The sequence below is a fragment of the Mercenaria mercenaria genome, unplaced genomic scaffold (genome assembly GCF_021730395.1).
Source record: "Mercenaria mercenaria strain notata unplaced genomic scaffold, MADL_Memer_1 contig_733, whole genome shotgun sequence".
NCBI lineage: Eukaryota > Metazoa > Mollusca > Bivalvia > Venerida > Veneridae > Mercenaria > Mercenaria mercenaria.
In genome coordinates this window covers 10128-34210 of record NW_026463630.1, presented here as the reverse complement: position 1 = coordinate 34210, position 24083 = coordinate 10128, and the positions used below count along the sequence as shown (strand labels likewise).

The window sequence follows — 24083 nt, the reverse complement described above, 5'->3', positions numbered from 1 at the left end:
AGTTTAGTCATCAGCGAGAACGCGTTAGGATTGTTTCGTTCGACTTGGCAGACGACTTGAAGGCGGCAGAACGCGGAGTAGGAGCACATCTCCCGAGGACCATACGTGATGCACGAAAACCACTGTACCCGGCAATGGATGAGGCAATTAAAAACGGGAAAACTGTAAAATTCATTGGCAAAAAACTATTCATTAACAATGAGGAGTACAAACCAGAACCTGAAAGATAGGAAGGTCGTGAAGAGCAAACGTTAAAGGTTTTATTCTGGAACGTTAATGGCCTGAAAAGGAATATCGTTGACAGTGACTTTCTTTCATTTTTTTCCGAGTATGGCCTTGTTTTCTTGAAGGAAACATGGATTTCAAAACCTGACCAGTTTATTTATGATATAGACGGTTTTTCTTGTACTCAGATTCCCGGAAATAAATCTAATAATGCCAGGAAAGGAAAATATAGTGGTGGAATATCTTTTTATTATAAAAACAGTTTTAAGAAAATATGTTCATGTATGTGAAAAGAATCAGTACGGTTCTATTTGGATAAGATTAAGCCGCGAACTATTTTTGTTTGAGGAAGATGTTTATATATATGCCATATTTATGTACCACCTTTGAACTCAAATGTAGTAAAAGAGGATGAATTTGATTTTTTTGATAGTCTCGAAAGTGATATTTTAAAATATAATGAGCTACAATGTAGGCAAGATTTACATAACTGGCGATTTTAACAGCCGAACGGCTTCTGATACATATTATTTTGAATTTGATAAGTACTTGGATGAAAACCTGCCATTTGTTAATAGGGTTCAAATTTCAGAACGCGCCAATAAAGATCACGTGATCGACATGTATGGACGGCGATTACTAGACTTATGCATGGCAACAGGTATCCTAATAGCTAACGGTCGAGTCTCACATGACCTTGACGTAGGTAATTACACATACTGTTCATATCGAGGTCAGAGTACAATAGATTATTTACTTTTAAACTTTGAGGATTTTAGTACTCTCCATAATTTTGATGTACTAACCTTTAATAAATTTTCAGATCACGCGCCGCTAGTCTTTAGCCTTCTTAGAAAACATTGAAGTGCTCTTAAAACATCTGTATAACCCGAAACTTTTACTCATAATATCGTATGGGATAGTTCTAAAGTTAGTGATTTCATTGACAGGCTTTCGAGTAAAAATGATATAATTTCACATTTGTCTGAAATAGTAAATACGGAACCGGTAGACACTATAGTCAGCAATTTTTCCTTGATATTGTTGGAGGTAGCTTTTGATAGTTTTGCCCAAGAAAGTAAATCGAAAAAAACAACAACAGATCCTTTAAAAAAAGAATGTAAATGGTTTGACGATAGATGTTATAATGAGAAGAAAATTTTTAATAGTATACGGAACAATTTTACACGTAATAAAACTGAAATTTCTAGACGCAACTTTATACATGCGCGAACACGGTATAATAAAGTAAAGAAAATTGCAAAAAGAAAATACAAAATTAATGAAGGTAAGCGACTGGAAGATTTAGCAAATAAGAACCCCAGGAAATTCTGGAAAAATATTAATAAAAAAATGAAAAAAACAATCTGAAAGTTCGGAATCACTATCATTAAACGATTTACACATTCATTTTAAAACGTTATTTGGAGAAACGCTTACAGATGAAAATGAAAGAGATATTTTTACAGAAAATCAAGATGATGAATTAGACACTTTTTTCTCTGAAAATGAATTACGTACCGCCATCTTCTCTCAAAATAATAATAAATCGCCAGGTAGTGACAATATTACAAGCGAAATGTTAAAAGCGCCATTTAATATTATCTCCCCTTTTTTTGCTTAAACTATATAACAGATTATTTGATACGGGAGACTACCCATTATCATGGGGAGAGGGAATTATTGCACCAGTTTTCAAAAAGGGTAATATCCATGAAGCAAAAAATTATAGAGAGATTACACTGATTAATACCATGGCAAAGGTATATTCACATTTACTGCTAAATAGACTAACTTTATGGTACAAAAATACGATAAGATTTCTGATAATCAGTTCGGATTTCAAAAGGGGAAATCTATTAGTGACTGCATTTTCATATTACACTCGATAATCTCAAAAGTGCTTAATTCGGGACATAAACTTTATTGCATTTTCATCGATTACCAACAGTGTTTTGATAAAACCGACAGGTCATTTCTTTGGCAAAAAACTTATCTCAGCAAACGTTAGCTCTAAATTAGTCCGCGCAATTAAGTCCATATGCAGTACTGTCATATCTTGCGTACGTTATAAAGGCAAATGTTCAGAATTTTTCAATTGTGATATCGGCTTGAAACAGGGGGATCTGAGTTCGCCGTTACTCTTTATGCTGTTCGTGAACGACCTAATACAGAATATTAATTCAGACCTAGATAATATTTTTACAATAGGCGAAATGAAACTATTTCTTATTCTTTATGCAGATGATCAAGTTCTTTTTGCTAAATCCCCCGAAACTTTACAATCAATGTTAAATGTTGTTGTACGTTACTGTAACGTATGGGGTTTGAAAATAAATACTACGAAAACGAAAGCTATGATATTTGAAAAAGAAAGGCACACGAATTTCAATTTTTATATTAATGGTACACAAATTAAAGATGTGGAGAGCTTTAAATACTTAGGAATGACATTATTTAAAAATGGTAATTGGTTTAGAAGTCAGAGTTATATCTCAACACGCATCTTTTGCCTTGTTTAATTTGTTTCGTTTATTTAGAAATGCTGAATTCTCTATAATGCAGAAATTCAAACTTTTCGACACATTAGTTAGCTCTATTCTTAATTTTTGCTCAGAAATCTGGGGTTATCATAACGCTCCAGATATTGAGAAACTGCATACAAAATTTATTCGGTACATTCTGGGTGTAAAGAGGTCAACAAACATAACTGCACTTTACGGAGAGACGGGCCGAGTCCCATTATCAGTTCGAAAGGTTAACATGCTCAAATATTGGTTAAAAATGTTATCAGAAAATGATGACTCTCTTGTTAAACAGACATTAAAAATGTTAAAGCAAGATGCTGAAAATAATTGGGCGTACCAAATAAAATGTATTCTTGATGACCATAGATTTAGTTATGTTTGGGATTATCAGTTTCATATTGATATACCATTTGACGCTATTAAAAAAAAGAATTTATGATACTTACATGCAAACGTGGTATAGTGATATAAATAATTCAAGACGTCTTCAGTCCTATGAAATTTTTAAGTATGATTTCGAATTAGAAAAATATTTAAAAGTGATCTCGGAACCAAAATACAGAATAGCTTTAGCCAGATTTAGAACGTCTTCGCATAATCTGTTCATAGAAACTGGTAGATATGAAAATATAGATAGGTAGGCAAGGCTCTGTAGATTTTGTAACATGAACCAAATTAAAAACGAGTATCACTTTCTGTTAGATTGCCCTTATTACCGGGATTTAAGAAGAAAATTTTTTAAACCCTATTTTTGCCATTGGCCAACCATAAAAAACTTTGAAAGTATCATATCTACTACATCAAATAAAACAATATATAATGTTGCGAAATTTATCTACTTTGCAAACCTTAAGCGCGGAAGATAATAATAAAAGTTGTAATATCTCCAGTACTCACGAAAAAAACAAAATTACCTAATTAGATGTTCTCATGTAACGTTCTGTGTCAAGTCTTAGCTAATCTTTTTTATATTAAGCTAGAACTCATTTTTATAGATGTCATTTATCAGGTATTTCTTTGAAATAACTGAGTATGATTATCAATGAATATATGTAAGATATACTTTGTTTTGGAAATTCCATGTTCTCTTTGTGTTCTCTTCGACTTTGTAGCTAGAAAAATTGTAACATTGTTTAAAGCTAAATAAAATTATTGTATTATTGTATTGTATTTTTGTATATAATTAGCTACTGACAGATGTCAATCACGCCACGCACCGACTGACACGTATTCATCTCGCAGTTTGTATTTAGTACAATATAATGCCCGTCATTATCAAAGGAGTTTATTGATTAATGTTTATTGAATAATATGTAAAAGTTTATTGATAAACAATGCGAAGAGCAGCCTATTATCATATGTGTACCACTTGTTAATTAGCGGTATGGCCTACAGATTATGTTGTATAAGGAGAGATCGTGTTTGTACACAAATCCGTTGTATATTCTATTTTTAGAACTGATAAGACAAAGTCTGGTGGGCAGACGCCGAGCGTCCATGTATTTTTGTTAACAGTGATGTTTTTCTAACGGCTTAAATTTTCTTAAAACACAAATGATATCAATAATTTTTTAATCAATGGAAAGGATATTAAACAAGCAATTTATTGATAATTTTTAATTATTATTTCGAAATAAAATGGATTAATTATGAACGCTTAACTTACAGTGTTTTTTCTAAAAGTGTGGAGCATCGCTACGCCGCTAATTAAATCATGTCATTTAAAACGGTTATTCATTTTCAAAAGATATTTGAGTAGGAAAATATGAAAATCGTAAGCATTTCAAAACTTTTTGAATTTTTAAAATCCATACATGAACGAAGAAGTTATTAAAAATTAAAAATTCTGATCCCATTCACAAACGATGTAAAACTATTTTGTTTTGCCCACCACCAGATAAACAGGTGTTGATGCGTGACGTCAGGGCGATCTCTCTGGCCGACTAAATACCGAACAACATACTGGATAATTAAAATCATTATTTTGTGTGCTTGGTACGAATGTATGAGCCGGTCGGCCGTTATGATCTGTAACAAATTTATTATCATTTGGCCCAATAAAAATGCTTTAAATAAGCCGAAAATATAGGTATTGAATAGAAATGAAATTTAAAACAAGTGTTTTATCAAGAATTAAATGCTTTTCTTTCGGTTTCCATATTTGTCATCCGTTTTCGCGACCGTGATTTCGGATATTTCTGTCATTTCTTACGAGATTTTCTAGTGCATCTAAATAAGAAGTCAATAAATGTCTGCATATAAGAAAAATATCACAACTGCTGCAAAAACACTCTTATTTTGAAGCATTTTTCGAAAATAAAACATGCAAAGGAATCAAACCCCACCCACTTTTATGCTTTTAGACTTTATCATGATGATAAAATATATGCAAAATTTGCAACTTTAAATTGGAAACATAGTTTACTATCGCATGTAACATCGTGATCGAAACTTGTGATCCTATATATATATATAGTTTGAACTGTTAGTTATAAAATGTACATATTACATCTGATGAAGGCCTGTGCCTTAAAATTTTATCAGAGTGACCTTTTTTTCCAGGCCTGTGTTTTGGACTTTAATATTCAGAATGCATAAAATCAACTATATCTGCTATTTTGACTCTTGTTTCCGGGTACTTTTCTAACCTGAACCCCACAGTCCTCTGATGGTTAACCCTTATCATGCTGGACACGATTGGTTCTGCCTTTGCGACCAGTGCCTGCACATCTGTGCAGTCTGATCATGATCTGCACTGTTCGCTATTCATCCAATACCTTTTTGGTAAGCACACCTTTTTATAGTTAATGGTACTGTCAAAAATCGAAGATGGACAAGTCCATCATAGAAATTTAGCAGGGTAAGGGTTAATATGTTTCACATGCCAAACATACACATTGCAAGCTGTGTTACTGTGAACACATAAATTTACCCGCTGTTATTAACAGAAAGAAAGAATATACAGATCAGGAGAGGAAAGCATGATTGTAGCAAGTAAATTTGATGAAAAACAGGTTAACATGCTGCAGGGAGTGATTAATAACGAAATGGTACATAAAAAGCACTGATATGTACTGATACACCATTGTCTTCAATACTTGAAAAAAATCCCTACCTACCTATCCTATTTTTTGGGCATGTAACAGGAACCACACATATATTTTTTTGGCTTTGCTCAGGTGAGTTTTTGTGGTCGCTCGATGTCCGGCGTCTGTCTGTCGTCTGTCAACATTTAGCTTGTGTATGCGATAGAGGCTGTATTTTTAGCTCACCTGAGCAATGCTCAGGTGAGTTTTTCTGATCACTCGATGTCCGGCATCCGTCGTCTGTCTGTCATCTGTCTGTCCGTCCGTCAACATTTAGCTTGTGTATGCGATAGAGGCTGTATTTTTCAACTGATCTTCATGAAATTTGGTCAGAATAATAACCTTGATGAAATCTAGGCCGAGTTTGAAATTGGATTATCTGGAGTCAAAAACTAGGTCACTAGGTCAAATCAAAGAAAACCCTTGTGTATGCGATAGAGGCTGTATTTTTCAAAGATCTTCATGAATTTTGGTCAGAATGATTATCTTGATGAAATCTAGGCCGAATTTGAAAATGGGTCATCTGAGGTCAAAAACTAGGTCACTAGGTTATATAAAAGAAAAACCTTGTGTATGCGATAGAGGCTGCATTTTTCAATTAATCTTCATGAATTTTAGTCAAAATGATTATCTTGATAAAATCTAGGTCGAGATTGAAAATGGGTTATCTGGGTTTAAAAACTAGGGCATTAGGTCAAATCAAAGAAAAACCTAGTGTATGAGATAGAGGCTGTATTTTTCAATAAACCTTCATGAATTTTGATCAGAATAATAACCTTGATAAAATCTAGGCCGAGTTTCAAAACAGGCCATCTGGGGTAAAATACTAGGTCACTAGGTCAAATCAAAGAAAAACCTTGTGTATGCGATAGAGGCTGTATTTTTCAACTGATCTTCATGAAATTTTGTCAGAATGATTACCTTGATAAAATCTAGGCTGAGTTTGAAAGTGAGGTCAAACACTTGGCCACTATGTCAAATAGAATAAAAACATTGTGTATGCGATAGACCCTGTTTGTTTGTTTTGTTTTGGGTTTTAACGCCGATTTTCAACAGTATTTCAGTCATGTGACGGCGGGCAGTTAACCTAACCAGTATTCTTGGATTCTGTACCAGTACAAACCTGTTCTCCGCAAGTAACTGCCAACTTCCCCACATGAATCAGAGGTGGAGGACTAATGATTTCAGACACAATGTCGTTTATCAAATAGTCACGGAGAACATACGCCCCACCCAAAGATCGAACTCGCGACCCCGAGATCCGTAGACCAACGCTCTTACCTACTGAGCTAAGCGGGCGGGCTACGATAGACCCTGTAGTTTTCGATTCATTTTCATGTATTTTGGTCAGAATGATAGCCTTGATGAAATCCAGGCCGAGTTTGAAAATGGGTCATCTGGGGTCAAAAACTAGGTCACTAGGTTAAATCAAAGAAAACATTTGTGTATGCGATAGAGGCTGTATTTTTCAATTAATTTTCATGAAATTTAGTCAGGATATTACCTTGATGAAATCTAGGCCGAGTTTGAAATTGGGTCATTCAGGGTCAAAAACTAGGTCACATAGAAAAACCTTGTGTATGCGATAGAGGCTGTATTTTTCAAAGTTTCAAGTTTCAAAGTTTATTGCGCAATAAGGCCATTCGGCCCATACACAAATACATTGCAATACAAAGAAAGCATTATAATACAATATGTGAAGTACGGGTTACACATTAAATACAGGGATATGCATTTACACAGTTAATTCCAATGCATGTATATAACATCCATAATACATATTTCCATTAGTGCTATCTAAAAACCATGAGTAATAAACATATATCATGTTATTTTATAACATTGACATAAATTCATCCCTTTTCTGTAGAGAGTAAGTCAAATACATAGCTAAACTTCTAATGATATCCACATCAGTATTTGACATTAAACTGTAAAAAATTTCTAGAGTTGGTAGCCTAAAAAACTTATCCGGCAAATATTTCTCTCTAATGTCAGAGTATAATGAACATACAAGAATAAAATGATACTTATCTTCAATGTGACCCTCACAGTATTGACAGAGACGAAAATCTTTACAAATATCATAGTATCTACCTTCTTCAATTGAGAGATTATGACAGGAGCTTCTAAACTTTACCATACAACTTCTGAATTTTTCAATATCAAGCATCTTTAAATACATCTCAGTGCTGTATTCAGCTTTATAATTGATATAGTGATATAATTTACTGCTAGACATACACCTTGACCTCCAGCCTTGTATATACTGATCTCTAAGTCTTTCAATATATTCTGAAACAAAAAGTTCTTTATTTGTCACATTTTGCGATTCCCATATGTAACCAAAACCATTTGTGTACAAGCTCTTTCTGACATCTGTTGCCCAATTACAAAAACCTAGACTGTCATAGTAAACAAGCATTTCATAATACAATTTTATATATCTATTTCTTGGTAAATCTAGCAGACGAAGCCAATATTTAATACAGCGTTTAGATGAATATATATACATAGGTAATCATCCCAAATCCCCAAGTATTGCGTCGTTACATGCTGTAATTGGTACTTTCAACAGGCGTTTACATGCATATGTTTGTACAGTTTCTATAGTGTGGATTCTTTAACCCCCATAACTCTGATCCATACAGAAGCACAGATGCAACTTTGGAATCAAAAAGTTTAAAAAATGACTTAACTGGTAAACCTGGTATACCTTGAGATGAACCAAATATGTGCATAAGTACCTTTTTTGCTTTTACTGACATTTCTTTGGCCATTTTATACAAGGATAATCTACTAGAGAAACAAATTCCAACATAAGTAAAACCATTTACAACCTCTAGTTCAGTGTTAGCATAAGACCATTTTTCTCTCCTTGTCAATTTACCCCCTTTTTTGAATACAAGGACTTTTGTTTTAGCTCTGTTTACTACAAGTTTACTTTCAATACAGAACTGATGCAGTATATTTAATTGTTGAATTTGGCACGCTTCCTGTCCTCTCTCTCATTTTGTCGTCTGAACTGTGCCGATATGAACTGCGTCACAAGTGGGTGTTTGTTGGGATAAGTCTTGTCTCCAAGGAGAACATAAACGAATACTTATACATACATCTTTTGAAAGTAAAATATCCTGTTCAGTTTAATTAAATACATAGGCTCCAACACTGGGTCTTAACGCCTTCACAGTGGCGTTAGCTCCATCTCGTATGTCAAACGTGTATATAGACGAGTGAATAATCAGTGAAACCACATCATTTATTTTGTTATAAAGTATGCCTCTCAAATAAGTCGGTACTATTTCAGTGAAAACCTAACTTCGGAGCCAATTACCTATTAATTAGAAGATGCTGTATTGGCATGCAGTATGTTTTGTCAAAATGCCCTTTGGCGGGGGACATTTGTAACTCTGTTACAAATTCTATTTAATGTTTAGTCAGACGTTTGTACATGAAATTGGGCATAAGCAAATTATATAAAGAAAGCGACGTTTAGCCCCTTTGTAAGTCTCTGTTCAAAAATACAAAGGGCATGGCAGTGTTTCTTGTTCATCATCCATTGGCAAAATGTTCTACTATCAAACTATTAGCTGAAAATAAACCACATTTCATCAGCAGATATTTCTTGCACGGACATCCTTGTATGAATTTTTCCCAAAATTGTTCAAATGATTTCACATGACCTTTGTTAAATGCACCACCAGAGCTAAACATAGGAAAAGGCTTTAAACGACTTCCTGTCATGAACCAGTTGATTGATCCTCACTAGACTTAATCTGCGCCATTTTTGTATGGACCTCTCTTTATGGGCCACTAGAGCTAAACAAAGAAAAGAGCAATGAACAACTTCTTCTTATGCACCAGTTAGTGTATCTTAACCAAACTTGATCTATTGCATTCTTACATAGATACGTCTCACTCATGCTTATTCAAATGGCTTCATTTGCCTTCTTTAAGGGCTGCCAGAGCAAAAAATATATATATTAAAAAAGCTTGTTCACCAAACTAAGTCTGAATAATTGTTGTACGGACCTCTCTCAAGTCTGTTCAAATATATCTAAGGTCAAAAAGGTTCAAGGTCAGTTGAGCGTCTTTCGGGCCTCATGGTGCTCCGATCATGTAAAAACCATCAAAGCCATTCTAAAGCTTAAAAGTATAACATTTCGTTTCAGAAGTGTCATAAACAAACACTGAAAGCAAGTGGTCAATTAATAGACTTCTATAGCCCCTGTCATGAAATACAGGAGATGGTAATATATAACACGAAAATGACCGTGATTGAAAGACGTACAATTTCCACTGGATGGAAAGGTGAGTGTTTATGTCTTGTTTGAATGTTGATGATTTTAAACTATACTTAAATTTAATTTTGTTTTGGCAGTTATTGCTTTGCTTTCTAAATGATCAGCTTAAATCATTTGACAATAGTTCTGTTCGAATGATGCAATTTTCTCCAACTGTGTGCGTGTGCTTCATTGCATGCATTTTACCACTTCTGCTCAATCATCAGTATGTAAATTAAACAGAAATTCCAGTCTGAATTTTAATATAACCAGGAACATTAAAAACTTCCCTATCTGTAGGAATTGCACTAATGATAATAATATTTACCTTCTGTAATACGTAACTGGAATGCTTTTCCTGAATCTACAAAACTTGCTCTATCTCTGTCTGCTTTCAGAAAACTCAACACAAACTGAAAACTCCAAAATCCCCACTCTTACTATTATCATGGTGCAAGAAGTTACCAAGTACTTCACACCAGACTACGGCTAGGGTGTAGCTCTTTAGAGCATGACCTTTTTCAAAAATCAATTTCTGAATCACCTTATTGCTCTTGTGGTGAAATCGAAACTGTATATCACTTTCTTCTCACATGTCACAAGTACTGTGCTCAAAGACAAAGATTCTTTGCCTTGTCCTGTAACGTACCAAAACTTGATATACGTGTTGGAAATATTTGTACTGATCCAAATGCTCTTATCTTTTCAACAGTGCAGAAATACATCCTTGCTACTGAGTGATTCACCTCGTAGTCTGATTCACAAACTTAATACCTTACTTGTAGCACTCAGACGAGTAACACTCAGCATTCAATCTCTTCGAAATGTTCATGTGATCCTACAATTCTTATGTCCCCTCTTCCTTGGTGTTTTATTAGTCCCCTACTGGTTGAAAACCAGTTTCGGGGACTATAGGAATGCGCTTTTCCGTCCGTCCGTCATTCCGTCCTTCCATCTTTCCGTCCGTCCGCAATTTCGTGTCCGGTCCATAATTCTGTCTGAAGGGATTTTAATATTACTTTGCACAAATGTTTCCCATGATGAGACGATGTCATGCGCAAAACCCGCACCCCCCCCCCCCCCTAGCTTAAAGGTCAAGGTCACAATTTGAGGTCAAATGTCAACAGGGCTTTTTTCCTGTCCGGTCCATAACTCTGCCATCCATGAAGGGATTTTAATATTACTTGGCAAAAATGTACCTCATAATAAGACGATGTGTCATGCACAACTTTCAGACCCCTACTTTAAAGGTCAAGGTCACACTTGGCAGTCAAATGTTAACATGGCATGAGCAGAGTGTTTCCTGTCTGGTCCATAACTCTGTCATCCATGAAGGGATTTTAATATTACTTTGCACAAATGCTCCACATGATGAGACGACGTGTTATACGCAAAACTCGGACCCCTAACTGAAAGGTCAAGGTCACAATTTGAGGTCAAAGATCAACAGAGCTTTTTTCCTGTCCGGTCCATAACTCTGCCATCCATGAAGGGATTTTAATATTACTTGGCACAAATGTACCTCATAATAAGACAATGTGTCATGCACAACTTTCAGATGCCTACCTCAAAGGTCAAGGTCACACTTGGCAGTCAAATGTTAACATGGCATGAACAGGGTCTGTTTCGTGTCCGGTCCATAACACTGCCATCCATGAAGGGGTTTTAATATTACTTGGCACAAATGTTCCCCATGATGAGATGACATGTCTTGCGCAAAACCCGGACCCCTAACTCAAAGGTCAAGGTCACAGTTGGAGGTCAAATGTCAAAGGTCAATAGGTTTTTTTTATTTCCTATCCGATCCAGATCTCTGACATCCATCAAGGGATTCTAATATTACTTGGCATAAATGTTCCCAATGATGAAACGACATGTCATGTGCAACACTCAGAACCCTAGCTTAAAGGTCAAGGTCACACTTGGAGATCAAAGGTTAATGGGACATTTTTCCTGTCGGGTGTATAACTTTGTCATACAAAACAGGATTTGAATATTACTTGGCACAAATGTTCACCACTATGAGAGGAAGTGTCATGCACAAGAACCTGGTCCCTAGGTCAAGTCAAGGTCACACACAGATGCCAAAGGTCAGATACAAGAATGACTTTGTCTGCAACAATTCTTCTTCATCCATGGAGGGATTTTGATGTAACTTAGCATAAATGTTCACTATCATGAGACAGATTGTTGTGCGCAAGAACCAGGTCCCTAGGTCTAAGGTCAAGGTCACGCTTAGAGGTCAAATGCCAAATTCAAGAATGACTTTGTCAGGAGCATTTCTTCTTTATGCATGGAGGGATTTTGATGTAACTTGGCACAGATGTTCACCACCATGAGGCACTCTTGTTTTTAGCCCACCATCATCAGATGGTGGGCTATTCAAATCACTCTGCGTCCGTGGTCCGTCGTCCTTCCTTCCGTCCGTCATTCCGTCCGTCCGTCCGTCCTTCCATTAACAATTTCTCGTTATCGTATCTCCCCAGAAACTACCAGGGGGATTTTGACCAAACTTTGTCAGAATGATGTATTTGTACCCTAGTTGTGTCCCTCTGAAAATCAGACTGGTTCAACAATTTTTGAATGAGTTATGGCCCTTTGTTTATTTCTATAATTTACATAGATTTATATAGGGAAAAACTTTGAAAATCTTCTTGTCCAAAACCACAGAGCCTAGGGCTTTGATATTTGGTATGAAGCATCATCTAGTGGTCCTCTACCAAGGTGATTCAGATTATTTCCCTTGGGTCTAAGATGGCCCCGTCCCGGGGGTCACATGGTTTATAATGACTTATATAGGGAAAAACTTTGAAAAACCTCTTGTTCAAAACCACAGGGCCTAGGGCTTTGATATTTTGTATGTGACATCATCTAGTGGTCTTCTACTAAGTTTGTTCAAATTATCCCCCCTAGGGTCAAATATGGCGCCGCCCCGGATGTCACATGGTTTACATAGACTTATATAGGGAGAAACTTTGAAAATCGTCTGGTCCTAACCACAAAGACTAGGGCTTTGGCATTTGTAATGTAGCATCATCTAGTGGTTCTCTACCAAGTTTGTTCAAATTATCCCCCTAGGGTCAAATATGGCCCCGCCCTGGGGGTCACATGGTTCATATAGACTTGTATAGGGAAAAGCTTTTAAAATCTTCTTGTCAATAACCTACAACATTCAGATTTGGACCACATGTATGGTTTTGAGTGGCAAGATGAACCTTGACATGAACTGACCTTGACTTTGACCTAGTGACTTACTTTCACATTTCTGTAGCTACAGCCTTCACATTTTGACCACATGCATAGTTTTGTGCACTGAAAAAAACTTTGACCTAGACATTGACCTAGTGACCTACTTTCACATTTTTGAAGGTACAGGCTTCAAATTTGGACCACATGCATAGTTTCGTGTTCTGAAATGAAATTTGACCTTGATTTTGACCTAGTGACCTACTTTCACATTTCTCAAGCTACAGCTTTCAAATTTGGACCACATGCATAGTTTTTTGTACCGAAACAAACCTTGACCTTTATATTGATCTAGTGACCTACTTTCACATTTTTGAAGGTACAGGCTTCAAATTTGGACCACATGCATAGTTCTGTGTTCCGAACTAAAATTTGACCTTGATTTTGACCTAGTGACCTACTTTCACATTTCTCGAGCTATAGCCTTCAAATGTGGACAACTTGCATAGTTTTGTGTACCGAAATGAACTTTTACCTTAAGATTGACCTAGTGACCTACTTTCACATTTCTGTAGCTACAGGCTTCAAATTTAGACCACATGCATAGGATTGTGTACCGAAACAAACTTTGACATTGACATTGACCTATTGACCTACTTTCACATTTTTGAAGGTACAGGCTTTAAATTTGGACCACATGCATAGATTTGTGTTCTGAAGTGTAATTTGACCTTCATTTTGGCCTAGTGACCAACTTTCACATTTCTCAAGCTACAGCCTTCAAATTTGGACCACTTGCATAGTTTTGTGTACCGAAATAAATTTTGACCTTAAGATTAGATAGACCTAGTGACCTACTTTCAAATTTCTCAAACTACAGCCTTCAAACTTGATGCACATGCATAGTGTTGTGTACAAAGAACTTTGTCCTTGAAATTGATCTAGTGACCTACTTTCACATTTCTCAAGCTACAGCTTTCGAATTTGGACCACATGCACAGTGATGTGTACGGAAATGAAATTTGACCTTGAGCTAGTCATTAAGTCTTGAAATTTGGAACAGTCAAAAATGGCACATTGGTGGGCACCAAGATCACTCTGTGATCTCTTGTTTAGAAATATTTCCCTTTGTTGTTACTATAAATATATTGTAACTTACTTATTACAGGCCGTAGGAAAAAATCGAGACCAGTTTTCTGTGGTACAACATGCATGCTACTTCCAATTTTTAGGTGTATTTTGACCTATCTCTACCTGGTAAAGAGTTTTGTGTGGACTTATATGGATTTTTTTTACTATAAATAACGTTACCTTTTTGCCTTTTTGATAATCGGCCAAAAATGCTATATGAAAGCAACTATAGGGTTTTATGTATACAAATTTTAATCCAAGCTTTTTGTTTATAACATACTGTATATATAGTACAATATTGTTTATACATCATTGACAGATAACAGTTCATTATGCTATACTGAAGTAGAGAAAATTAGATGCCTTCCAGTAGGGGACATTGTATTGCATGGCATTACTTCATTCACTTGTTTTTCTCACCATGCTGTTTCTTCTCTATTCCGCAAAATATCTTTGCCTAATTAGTCGTACACTAAACATCGCAAGACAAAGTTTCAAGGAGCTGCATTAATATAAGCCTCTATAGGCTTGTTTACATATCCTTAGACTAGAAACCTATGTTCATGTTATTGTTTATTGCTACACAAAACTGTTTGACTTTGTATATAGTTTATAATAAAATAAATATTTTTTAAATTAATATGTACATTACAGTCCAGTGAACAATATACGTGGGCATTCAACAGGATGTCGCATGCGCTGAAATGATAATAGAAAACATAATAACAACACATTTGATAACACATTTTTCATACAATTATACAGAACATATATACATAAAGCATAGCTGTGTTAACAACCTAAACTGGCACATACACATACAGCTTTGATTACGGATAATGAATTCAAGCATATTTTAAACGAGAACTAATATAAAGGAACAATCAATGCATTGACCAAAGAGGACTTATTTTTAATGGGCTCGTGTTGCCTAAAGTAGCTTTATGAGCAATTCAGCAAAAATTAGATAAGGACGTTGTAAATAATAAAAAACTGATCAGGAAAATGTATTGGTACACATGAAATTTCAAATATTATAGATGTTAATACACACTGTCCTTCAACAACTCACTATCCGGTGATTATTTTTATGTTTCAGTTTCTCTAATATTTTAACCTTAAGCACCACAATGTATAAACTGGTGTATTTTAGTACCTGTGCTATTTCTCCGGACTAAGGCCATTTTGCTTTTAACGTGGACATTCATTATTATATACATGTGTAATTTGAACATTTGAACTGAACTTACTTTCGTGGTTTCAGATCCTTATCGAGACTTATACAGAACAAGTGCATACCTATTAATACTATTTGGTTCAACAGCTTTCGAAGAGAAACAGGAATTAGTACAAGATATTGAAAGCATATGGAAACATATATTTTGGAATGAATTTCTCAGCACATATTCCCTCTCTGGTAACTTTTTTGTAATCATAATTTACATAATTTTGACTTTCTTCCGAACGAAATTATTTCTTATTATATAATAATATGATAACTATTATTGCAACATAACTTTTCGCAATTTTTGTTAGTTGTGTTTTGTAATTTTTCATTTAAAATAGAAGGTAAAAAGTTTAAATTTTATGCTTGATACATGTGATATATACTTTAGTTCTTCAAAAAGATAAATATGAAAAGGAAACGAAAGATGCCAAAGAAACTATCACGGCAGAGTTTTTAAAATTCAAGTATGAAGCACCTGTTGAAGTGTCAGTTCATATTGATAACGTGTCAATGGAAGAACAACCGACTGCTGGTTCCTACGACAAGCAGGCTGCAGAAGGTACTTGACATGCATTAACACGCTAATAATGCAGCTCTTTTTCTGTTTCTGGACAAGTAATATTCTAGTTTGTCAGTTTCATAGCTTGACTCATAGCTAGAAGTCTAAGATATCTCTAAAATATCATTTAATGTTCTACGAAAATATTATCACAGGGACTATTGGGTTAAGATCGCTGACTTCAAATCACTTGCCCCTCAACGACGTGGATCAAATCCTTACTAGGGGCGTTGATTTTTACATATGAGGAAGCCATCCAGTTCGTTTACGGAAGATCAGTTGTTCTACCCGGGTGCCCGCTCGTGATGAAATAATGCATGGAGGGACCTCTTGGGTCTTTCTCCAACATCATAGCTAGAAAGTCACAAAATGACCTATAATTGTATCAGTGCGACGTCAAACCCAACAAAACAAAACAAACAATAGGCGAGTAAAGCTGTTTAATAGGACAGGTTCTAGAGTCCAAGATGGAAATCGCGTATGGCGCTCTAAAACGTTAGCATACTCTCATAACAATATGCTTGAATACCGGTTTTCCTATATTGCATTTTGACAGTCTCAAAATGTTCTGAACATTCCTCGTATATGTACAATTATGGTAAATCAATTAAAGGCCAATATTTATCTTAGTTCGTTACTACTGAGAAAGTAAACCAATAACGCATAAACATAGGAATGAGAGAAATACAGTTGTATAGTCACGTAAATGCATCTATGTTTGCATATTACTTTTACACGGGCTTTATTTAGTGCTCTCTCGTTTTTTTTTAAGAAAATGCAGTTAGTTTTGACACTATTTTTAGAAAAAGGTGAACATTTTATTATGTTATGTCAAATCCTTACATTTTGCATAAACGATAGTACGACCTACTATTTGTAATTGTTTTTCCATGTTAAGCATGAAAAGTGATCACCTTTACAGCTAGGTACACTTTCGATCCATTTAAATACATAAGGCGAAGATCGAATCTATACAATTTGAACACAGCCGATACTTACGTATATAAAAACTGAATTCTGGACTACAGGAAGGTTATAGATATTAAACCTTGAAATTTACATGCAAATATCGTTACTAGCCACGTGAGAAACACGTGTCATTGCTATAGAAGAAACCAATACATTTTACGCATTAAAACACATTCATCTGAAAATATGCAATAACTGCATTTATTTTTTTGACAAATAATAATCAATTTTTAGAATTTCATTATTGCTATTATGTATTATTTTGATACAAAATGACAAGAATTAAACATGTTTTGTAACGGAGCGTATGGTTCAAGTAAACGAACAAAAGTTTTTGTGGAAAAAAATTGATCGCAGTCAAGTCTCTAGGTTATCAGGTTTTGCCACGTAGGGATTTATTAAAACTCAAAGCCAACGGAAGATCGAAAGGTCATGCCCATCTATACCTTGCACTCTTTGTGTTTATAGCCGCAATGGCCATAAACGCACAGTATTGCACGTATTTGTTTATGATCGCAATAACCATAAACGCCTATGTTTATGATCGCTTTTATCATAAACGCAAATGAAAATAAACGCATATGCTCGCTCAGTCTGACTAAAATACATCTCCAGTTACGCTACGATTAGGATCTAAAGACGTGCTGTTAATAGCCTCGTTCCGACTATCCTTCTGCTAGCCAATCAAAGCATTGCTTTCAACATTTTGAAAGTGAAAGAATTTCAAAAAATCTATAATTAGCCTGTCGACCGTCGTCCGTCCACACTTTCCTTTAAACAACATCTCCTCCTAAACCACTTGGCCAATTTTGATGAAACTTCACAGGGATGTTTCTTGGATGGTTTTCTTTAACAGTTGTTCAAAAAATGGAATTCCATACAGAACTCTGGTGGATGTGGCAAGAGAAACGAAAATCTTTAAAAAAAAATAGGGCTTTTATATTTGGTATGTAGCATTATCTAGTGGTCCTCTACTAAGATTTTCAAATTATCCCCCTAGGCTCAAATATGGCCCCGCCCTGGGGGTCGCAGGGTTTACATAGGCTTATATAGTAAAAAACTTTGAAAATCTTCTTGTCCAAAACCACAAGGCCTAAGGCTTTGATATTTGGTATATGACATCATCTAGTTGTCCTCTACCAAGGTTGTTCCAATTATGTCCCTAGGTTAAAAATGGCCCGCACCGGGGGTCCCAAGTTTTACATATATTTTAATTCTTCTTTTCTTAAACCACAAGACCTAGGTCTTTGATATTTGGTATGTAGCATTGTCTTATGGTCGGCTACCAAGAGTGTTCAAATTATTACCCTGGGGTGAAAAGTGGACCCACCCCGGGGTCCCAAATTTTACAAAGACTTACATAGGATTTTTTTTAAAATCTTGTTTTAAAATTCAAGGCCTAAGCTTTGGATTGAAGCATTGTCTAGTGGTTCCCTAACAAGAATGTTCAAAGTATGCCCCTTGGGTAAAAAAGAGGCACTGTCCTAGGGGTCACTTGTTATATGAGTTATATAGGAAAAAAATATTTAAAACATTTCTGATCATATTTCCTAGACTGTTTAATTATAACTATCTGATGACCCCAACTGATTAGGGGTCATTTGACTTTGACCTTGACCTACTGACCTACTTTTTCGTGGTTATTTTTCTCTAAGTTACAGCCTTTAAATTTGGATGACAAATACATTTTTGCACACCGATCTTAAAACTGACTTTCAGTGACAGTGAATGTGACCTACTGACCTACTTTCTTAATATTTTAGCATCAGTTTGACATTTGAAACATGTATCTCATATTACTCAGGTGAGCGATGCAAGGTCATCATGACCCTCTTGCCATATTTACAAGTCGTATGATGACCACACCCGCGACTACGTTTTTATGTCTTTAGAGAGATCATATACATGTATGTCACGGTAAGGTGTCAGACAGCCGGTTAGCCCAGTCGGTAGAGCATTCGTCCTGTAAGCGGGTTCGAGCCCCGGACTGAATGCACATTTTTCCCGCCCTTTGACATTCGACGCTATTTTGATGGTTCAGCCAAATGCTTGTTTAAACGAGTCGTCTGATTGGTCCAAATAAAAATAGAATAAAATAGAAATTTCGGAATCCAAATATACAGAGAGATGAATGTGAATGGGTCATCCGCAGATCTTCGTTTAGAATTTCAAGTACTTTAGTCAGATTGATGATCGCTAATCATTCTGTTTATGGTCGCAACGGCCATAAACGTGCAGCATTACAAATATTTGTTTATGATCACACTAACAATAAATGTCAATGTCTATGATCGTTTTAGTCATAGACGCACATAAAAATAACTGTTATGTATGTTTATGATCGCAGTTTTCATAAACGCACCTGTCTGTGATCGCTTTAATCATACACACACATGAAAGTAACTGTCTTGATCGCTAGAGTCATAAACTTCTCCCAAAAATTAAAGGATACACGGGTTTACCTCCTTGCATAGCTGATCCTCTAATTACAACCATTTAATTTGAAGATGCTAGATGGAATTTCCTCTTTCACCCAGGTGAACAAAGATCAGGGGAAGTAATTCAGCCAAGCCTTAAAACAATAAATATCGCCTTAATGATCTTCATTGGTTAGCGAGACTAGACAAATGTCGATTTGACCAACGGTTGACTAGAATTTTCCACCAAAGCAAACTGCCTTTAAACTATTGTGTCGACATTTAAGGCAGATTGTCCTCCAGAATTCTAGTTTCTCACTGCGTTTCAATAAGAAATGCGTGTATTTTCAGCCATGCTATTTCTTATGAGACAATTAACCCTTCCTTGAATACTTTGCTGGGGCCTCCGTGGTCGGGTGATTAAGGTCGATGTGGGTTTGAGCCTCACTCGGGGCGTTGATTTTTACATGTGAGGAAGCCATTCAGCTGGCTTACGGGAGGTCGTTGGTTCTACCCATGTGAACGCTCGTGATGAAATAATGCTCGGAGGAGCACCTGGGGTTTTCTTCCACCAACAAAGCTGGAAAGTCGCCATATGACCTTTAATTGTGTCGGCACGACGTTAAAGAACTGCTCCAGTCTTACCTTTTAACCTGCAATTGTCACTGAAAAGGCATGAAAATACTGATTATGAACAGTGACGCCTGTCAAAATAGAGTCTGTTTTATATAAAATTCTCTATAAGATACCAGTGGTTTTGCGTGCTAAAGTGTGGCGCGTGGCCGTTAACTGTTACCTATTGTAATCCTGGGTTGCATACACACAATAGTATTTGAATAGCCGCGGAGCAGGGATTTAAACCCAACTAAGTAAATAAACTGAATACTTTCCAAAGACGACCTGGGACCATTTTTGGTACTGGGTCTGCCTCCGGTGCTAACATCCGAAATGTGTCAATGTTTACCGCGTCTAACAATTGCAACCTCTCTGTTCCTTGCTCGCCGCCTATGTCTCGTTGCTTATATCCCCGATCCGTACTACTTAAACGTTTCCAATTTCGTGGTGTAGGGCGGGGTAGGTAGGTTGGTAGGTAGTTAGGTAGGTGAAATCGTGCAAACATATTACAGTGGAATTGCCTTAAATTGTCAACCTGCCATCTTGTAGCATAGCTGTGTTATATTTGTATTACCAGAATGATTTTCATAAAGTTTATGTAAGGAGAAAAAGCCGGTGGGTCTTTATAACATAATGATTATATTCTATATTCATTATTTTACAATTACTTATTAAACTTATAAGTGAAATTGTAGTATGTGAACTGAATATGAATGTATAACGTTTTTCAAGTTTGCTTTTGAAATGAATATGTACTTTGAACTCACTTATGTACGAGCTTAAACTTTAATCGTTTTTCTTACAGAGTTTCGGGCACTGGAGCAAATGTTGATGTGTAAAGTGTGTCTGGACGCAGATTTATGCATCGTATTCTTCCCGTGTGGCCACATAGCTACATGTGAAAGCTGTGCGAGTGCCATGCAAATCTGCCCAGTTTGCCGTTCAGTAATCCAGGAATCAGTAAAGCTAAATTACGAGTAGTTGAGAAAGCCGAATCTTTTAAACTATCAAGAAGACCATCTAGAAACGAGATAAACAACCATAGTGTCGCCAATATTATTGTTATTACTGTATGTTTTGATCAGTCGGAACATTGTTCAACACGAATAATGCAAAAACAAGACTTAACGCATCATCATGATGATATATAATTGTTTTTTATATGTATTGATCAGCCAGGATTCAGTAAAGCTAAATTACGTGTAGCTGAGAAGGCCGATGCTTTTACACTATCAAGAAGACCATCTAGAAACGAGATAAACAACCATAATGTTTATTACTATATATTTTGATCAGTCGGAACATTGTTCAACACGAATAATGCAAAAACAAAACTTAACGCATTATCATGATGACATATAATTGTTTTTATATGTATTGATCAGCCAGTGCTTAGATAAACACAAGCTTTTTCAAAGAATAAGTAAAAGAGTAAGGGCTATAATCATAGACAATACTCCAACTCCACTCAATGAGTACTCTCAAATAAATTGTCTGTCACGTCTTTTCTCAAGGGAAGATTCGATTTGTATTCATATAGGTGAGTGACAATCGCGTCAGCCCCCGAAAAGGGAGGTCCTGAGGACACTTGGGTGTATGCAAATTTAAATAATAAATTTACAACAGTGTCGTGCATGTAGTTAAAGCGAAAGTACATATTTGTTGATTAAGGTATTTTGGCAAAAACCTGTATTATGTTTTTATACCTTTGTTGAGGACGGCGAAAAAGCACACAAACAACAAAAACAAATTAATAGAAAGTAAATTAATGCAAACGATTAAAAACATATATCGGTTAATTCATACTGAAAATTTAAACACTCCCTCAAATTTAATGTCATTAAGAAGACCTATATTAAATTTATTAGATCTTATTTTCAAAATGATATGTTTATAATAACTGAAATTTACGCGGGCTGGCTTTCGGGAAACACCAACAGTTAATGGCACGTTGTAATAAATTTCATTTTAAGCGAAAATTCAACTCGTGTATTGTTTAGTATAAATTTCATTCTACTAATTCAGATTAGACAGGCGGACAGATGGATTGATAGACGCATTATAAAACAAATGGACTTTCGGACGGACAGATATACAAAAAAGCAATAAGATGACAACTTCCGACTACAAAAATAACAATCAGCACTTCGCATACCTTTGATGATATTGTCATATATACCCGTTATAATCCGCTAAATCCATTATGTACAGTAAAACCATTACTCGAACTGTCCTTCCGAAAGTTAAAGAGGCACCACAAAATGACTGTATTCTTTTATATTTCCATGATGGTAATTATACATGATTTGCTTGAAAAAAAAAAATACAATATAAAATATTCAAGAATTTAGTTGCAGATTGACAGTGACATATATTAGGCTTAGACAATGTGTTTAATGTCATAACATTTTATTGAATTAATGTAGTAATATGTAAATAAATCAGTGTATTTAGTTACATTTGAATCACATTTTGTTTCTACAGTGTAAGACAGTTATTCATCTATATTCTTAAAACTATGCTGAAAAGAATTTGACTGAATAGGTTTACAGATAAAGTTGTGAAAACACATTCATTCAGGAAGGGCCTTAATTGTCCACCTGAATTCTTGTAGTATAGCTGTATCTTACCTTTATTATAAGAAAAAAAGTAGTTCACTAGGTCGTGGTGGGTCTTTAAAATTGAGAGGGATTATAAACATGACATCCTAATTCCACTCACACTCCCACAGTGTCTACTCGAGGCCCACTTGAGTAATACTTACCAAAATTTGAGTCAGTTGTGAGTTTGAGTAACGACTATGAATATAGCCCAAAAGCCGTAAACTGTCCTTGATATGGGTGAATGGACAAATGGATGCACAATACGCCGATATTCGTCCATTCTAACGGACAACTTGAGGTCTTACATTGACTTGAAACACGGTTTTAACGAAAAAAAGTCAAGATTTTGCCTATTTTGAAGACGCGCTACAGAATAACTGTTTTGTTTTGTATAACCATGATGGTCATGCTTTGCATGAAAACATTGAGAAACACAAGTATCTTCTTACATATTGACTGTACTATATATAAGGCCAAGACAATGTGTTGTCAAATTGATGCAGCAGTATGTATAGTACTTGTCAAATTAAGATTATTTAAGATCATAATTTGTTTGTACAGCATAAGATGGTTATTTATCTGTGTTTATAAAACTGTACTTATTCGAGTTTGACTGAATAAGTTTGCAAATGTTGTGAACCCACATTTAGTTAAGGAGTGCCTAAATTCTCTACCTGTCACCTTCATGTATAGCTGTATTGTAACAGAATCATCATTAGGTCACTAGGTTGTGGTTTGTTTTTAAAATAACGGAGGTTTTGTCCAGTATAAATTAAAAGCAGCTTGATGATTCATATCTATGTGTAAACTTCAGACTAAACCCTCTTTAGAAGCCAGCCTGGGGAAACAGCCAACTTGACTACTCGAGATGGATGACCTCTGATCAGGGGGCTCAAAATCCGTGGCTGGATTTCAAGATCGATCATTATCATCATCATCATCATCGAATTTAGAAAATATGTCAGAAAAAATGTCATATGTACTTAATTAATTTGCTTATTATCAATAAACTTTTTTCCTCTACATGAGTTCATTGATTCTTTTGTCTTTCTGTTCTGAGCATTGCTTACGTGAGCTTTTGTGACCGCTCGATGTCCGGCGTCCGTCGTCTGTCTGTCAACATTTAGCTTGTGTATGCGATAGAGCTGTATTTTTCAACTGATCTTCATGAAATTTGGTCAGAATGATAACCTTGGTGAAATCGAGGTCGAGTTCGAAAATGGGTCGTCTTGGATCAAAACCTAGGTCACTAG

At 35.6% G+C, this 24083-nt stretch overlaps 1 protein-coding gene across 1 annotated transcript in view; it reads left to right on the top strand.

The window, feature by feature from the left end:
- The window catches only part of LOC128554771 (uncharacterized), a gene marked incomplete at its 5' end in the record, with an annotated part of 47648 nt that extends 23795 nt beyond the window's left edge, over positions 1-23853 (top strand). Inside the window, 4 exons of the mRNA XM_053536078.1 lie at positions 10012-10150; positions 15704-15856; positions 16056-16226; positions 21033-23853. Of these exons, the coding sequence (XP_053392053.1) occupies positions 10012-10150; positions 15704-15856; positions 16056-16226; positions 21033-21208 (639 nt within the window). The remainder of the gene's footprint in view (positions 1-10011; positions 10151-15703; positions 15857-16055; positions 16227-21032) is intronic.
- Positions 23854-24083: the final 230 nt, after the last annotated feature.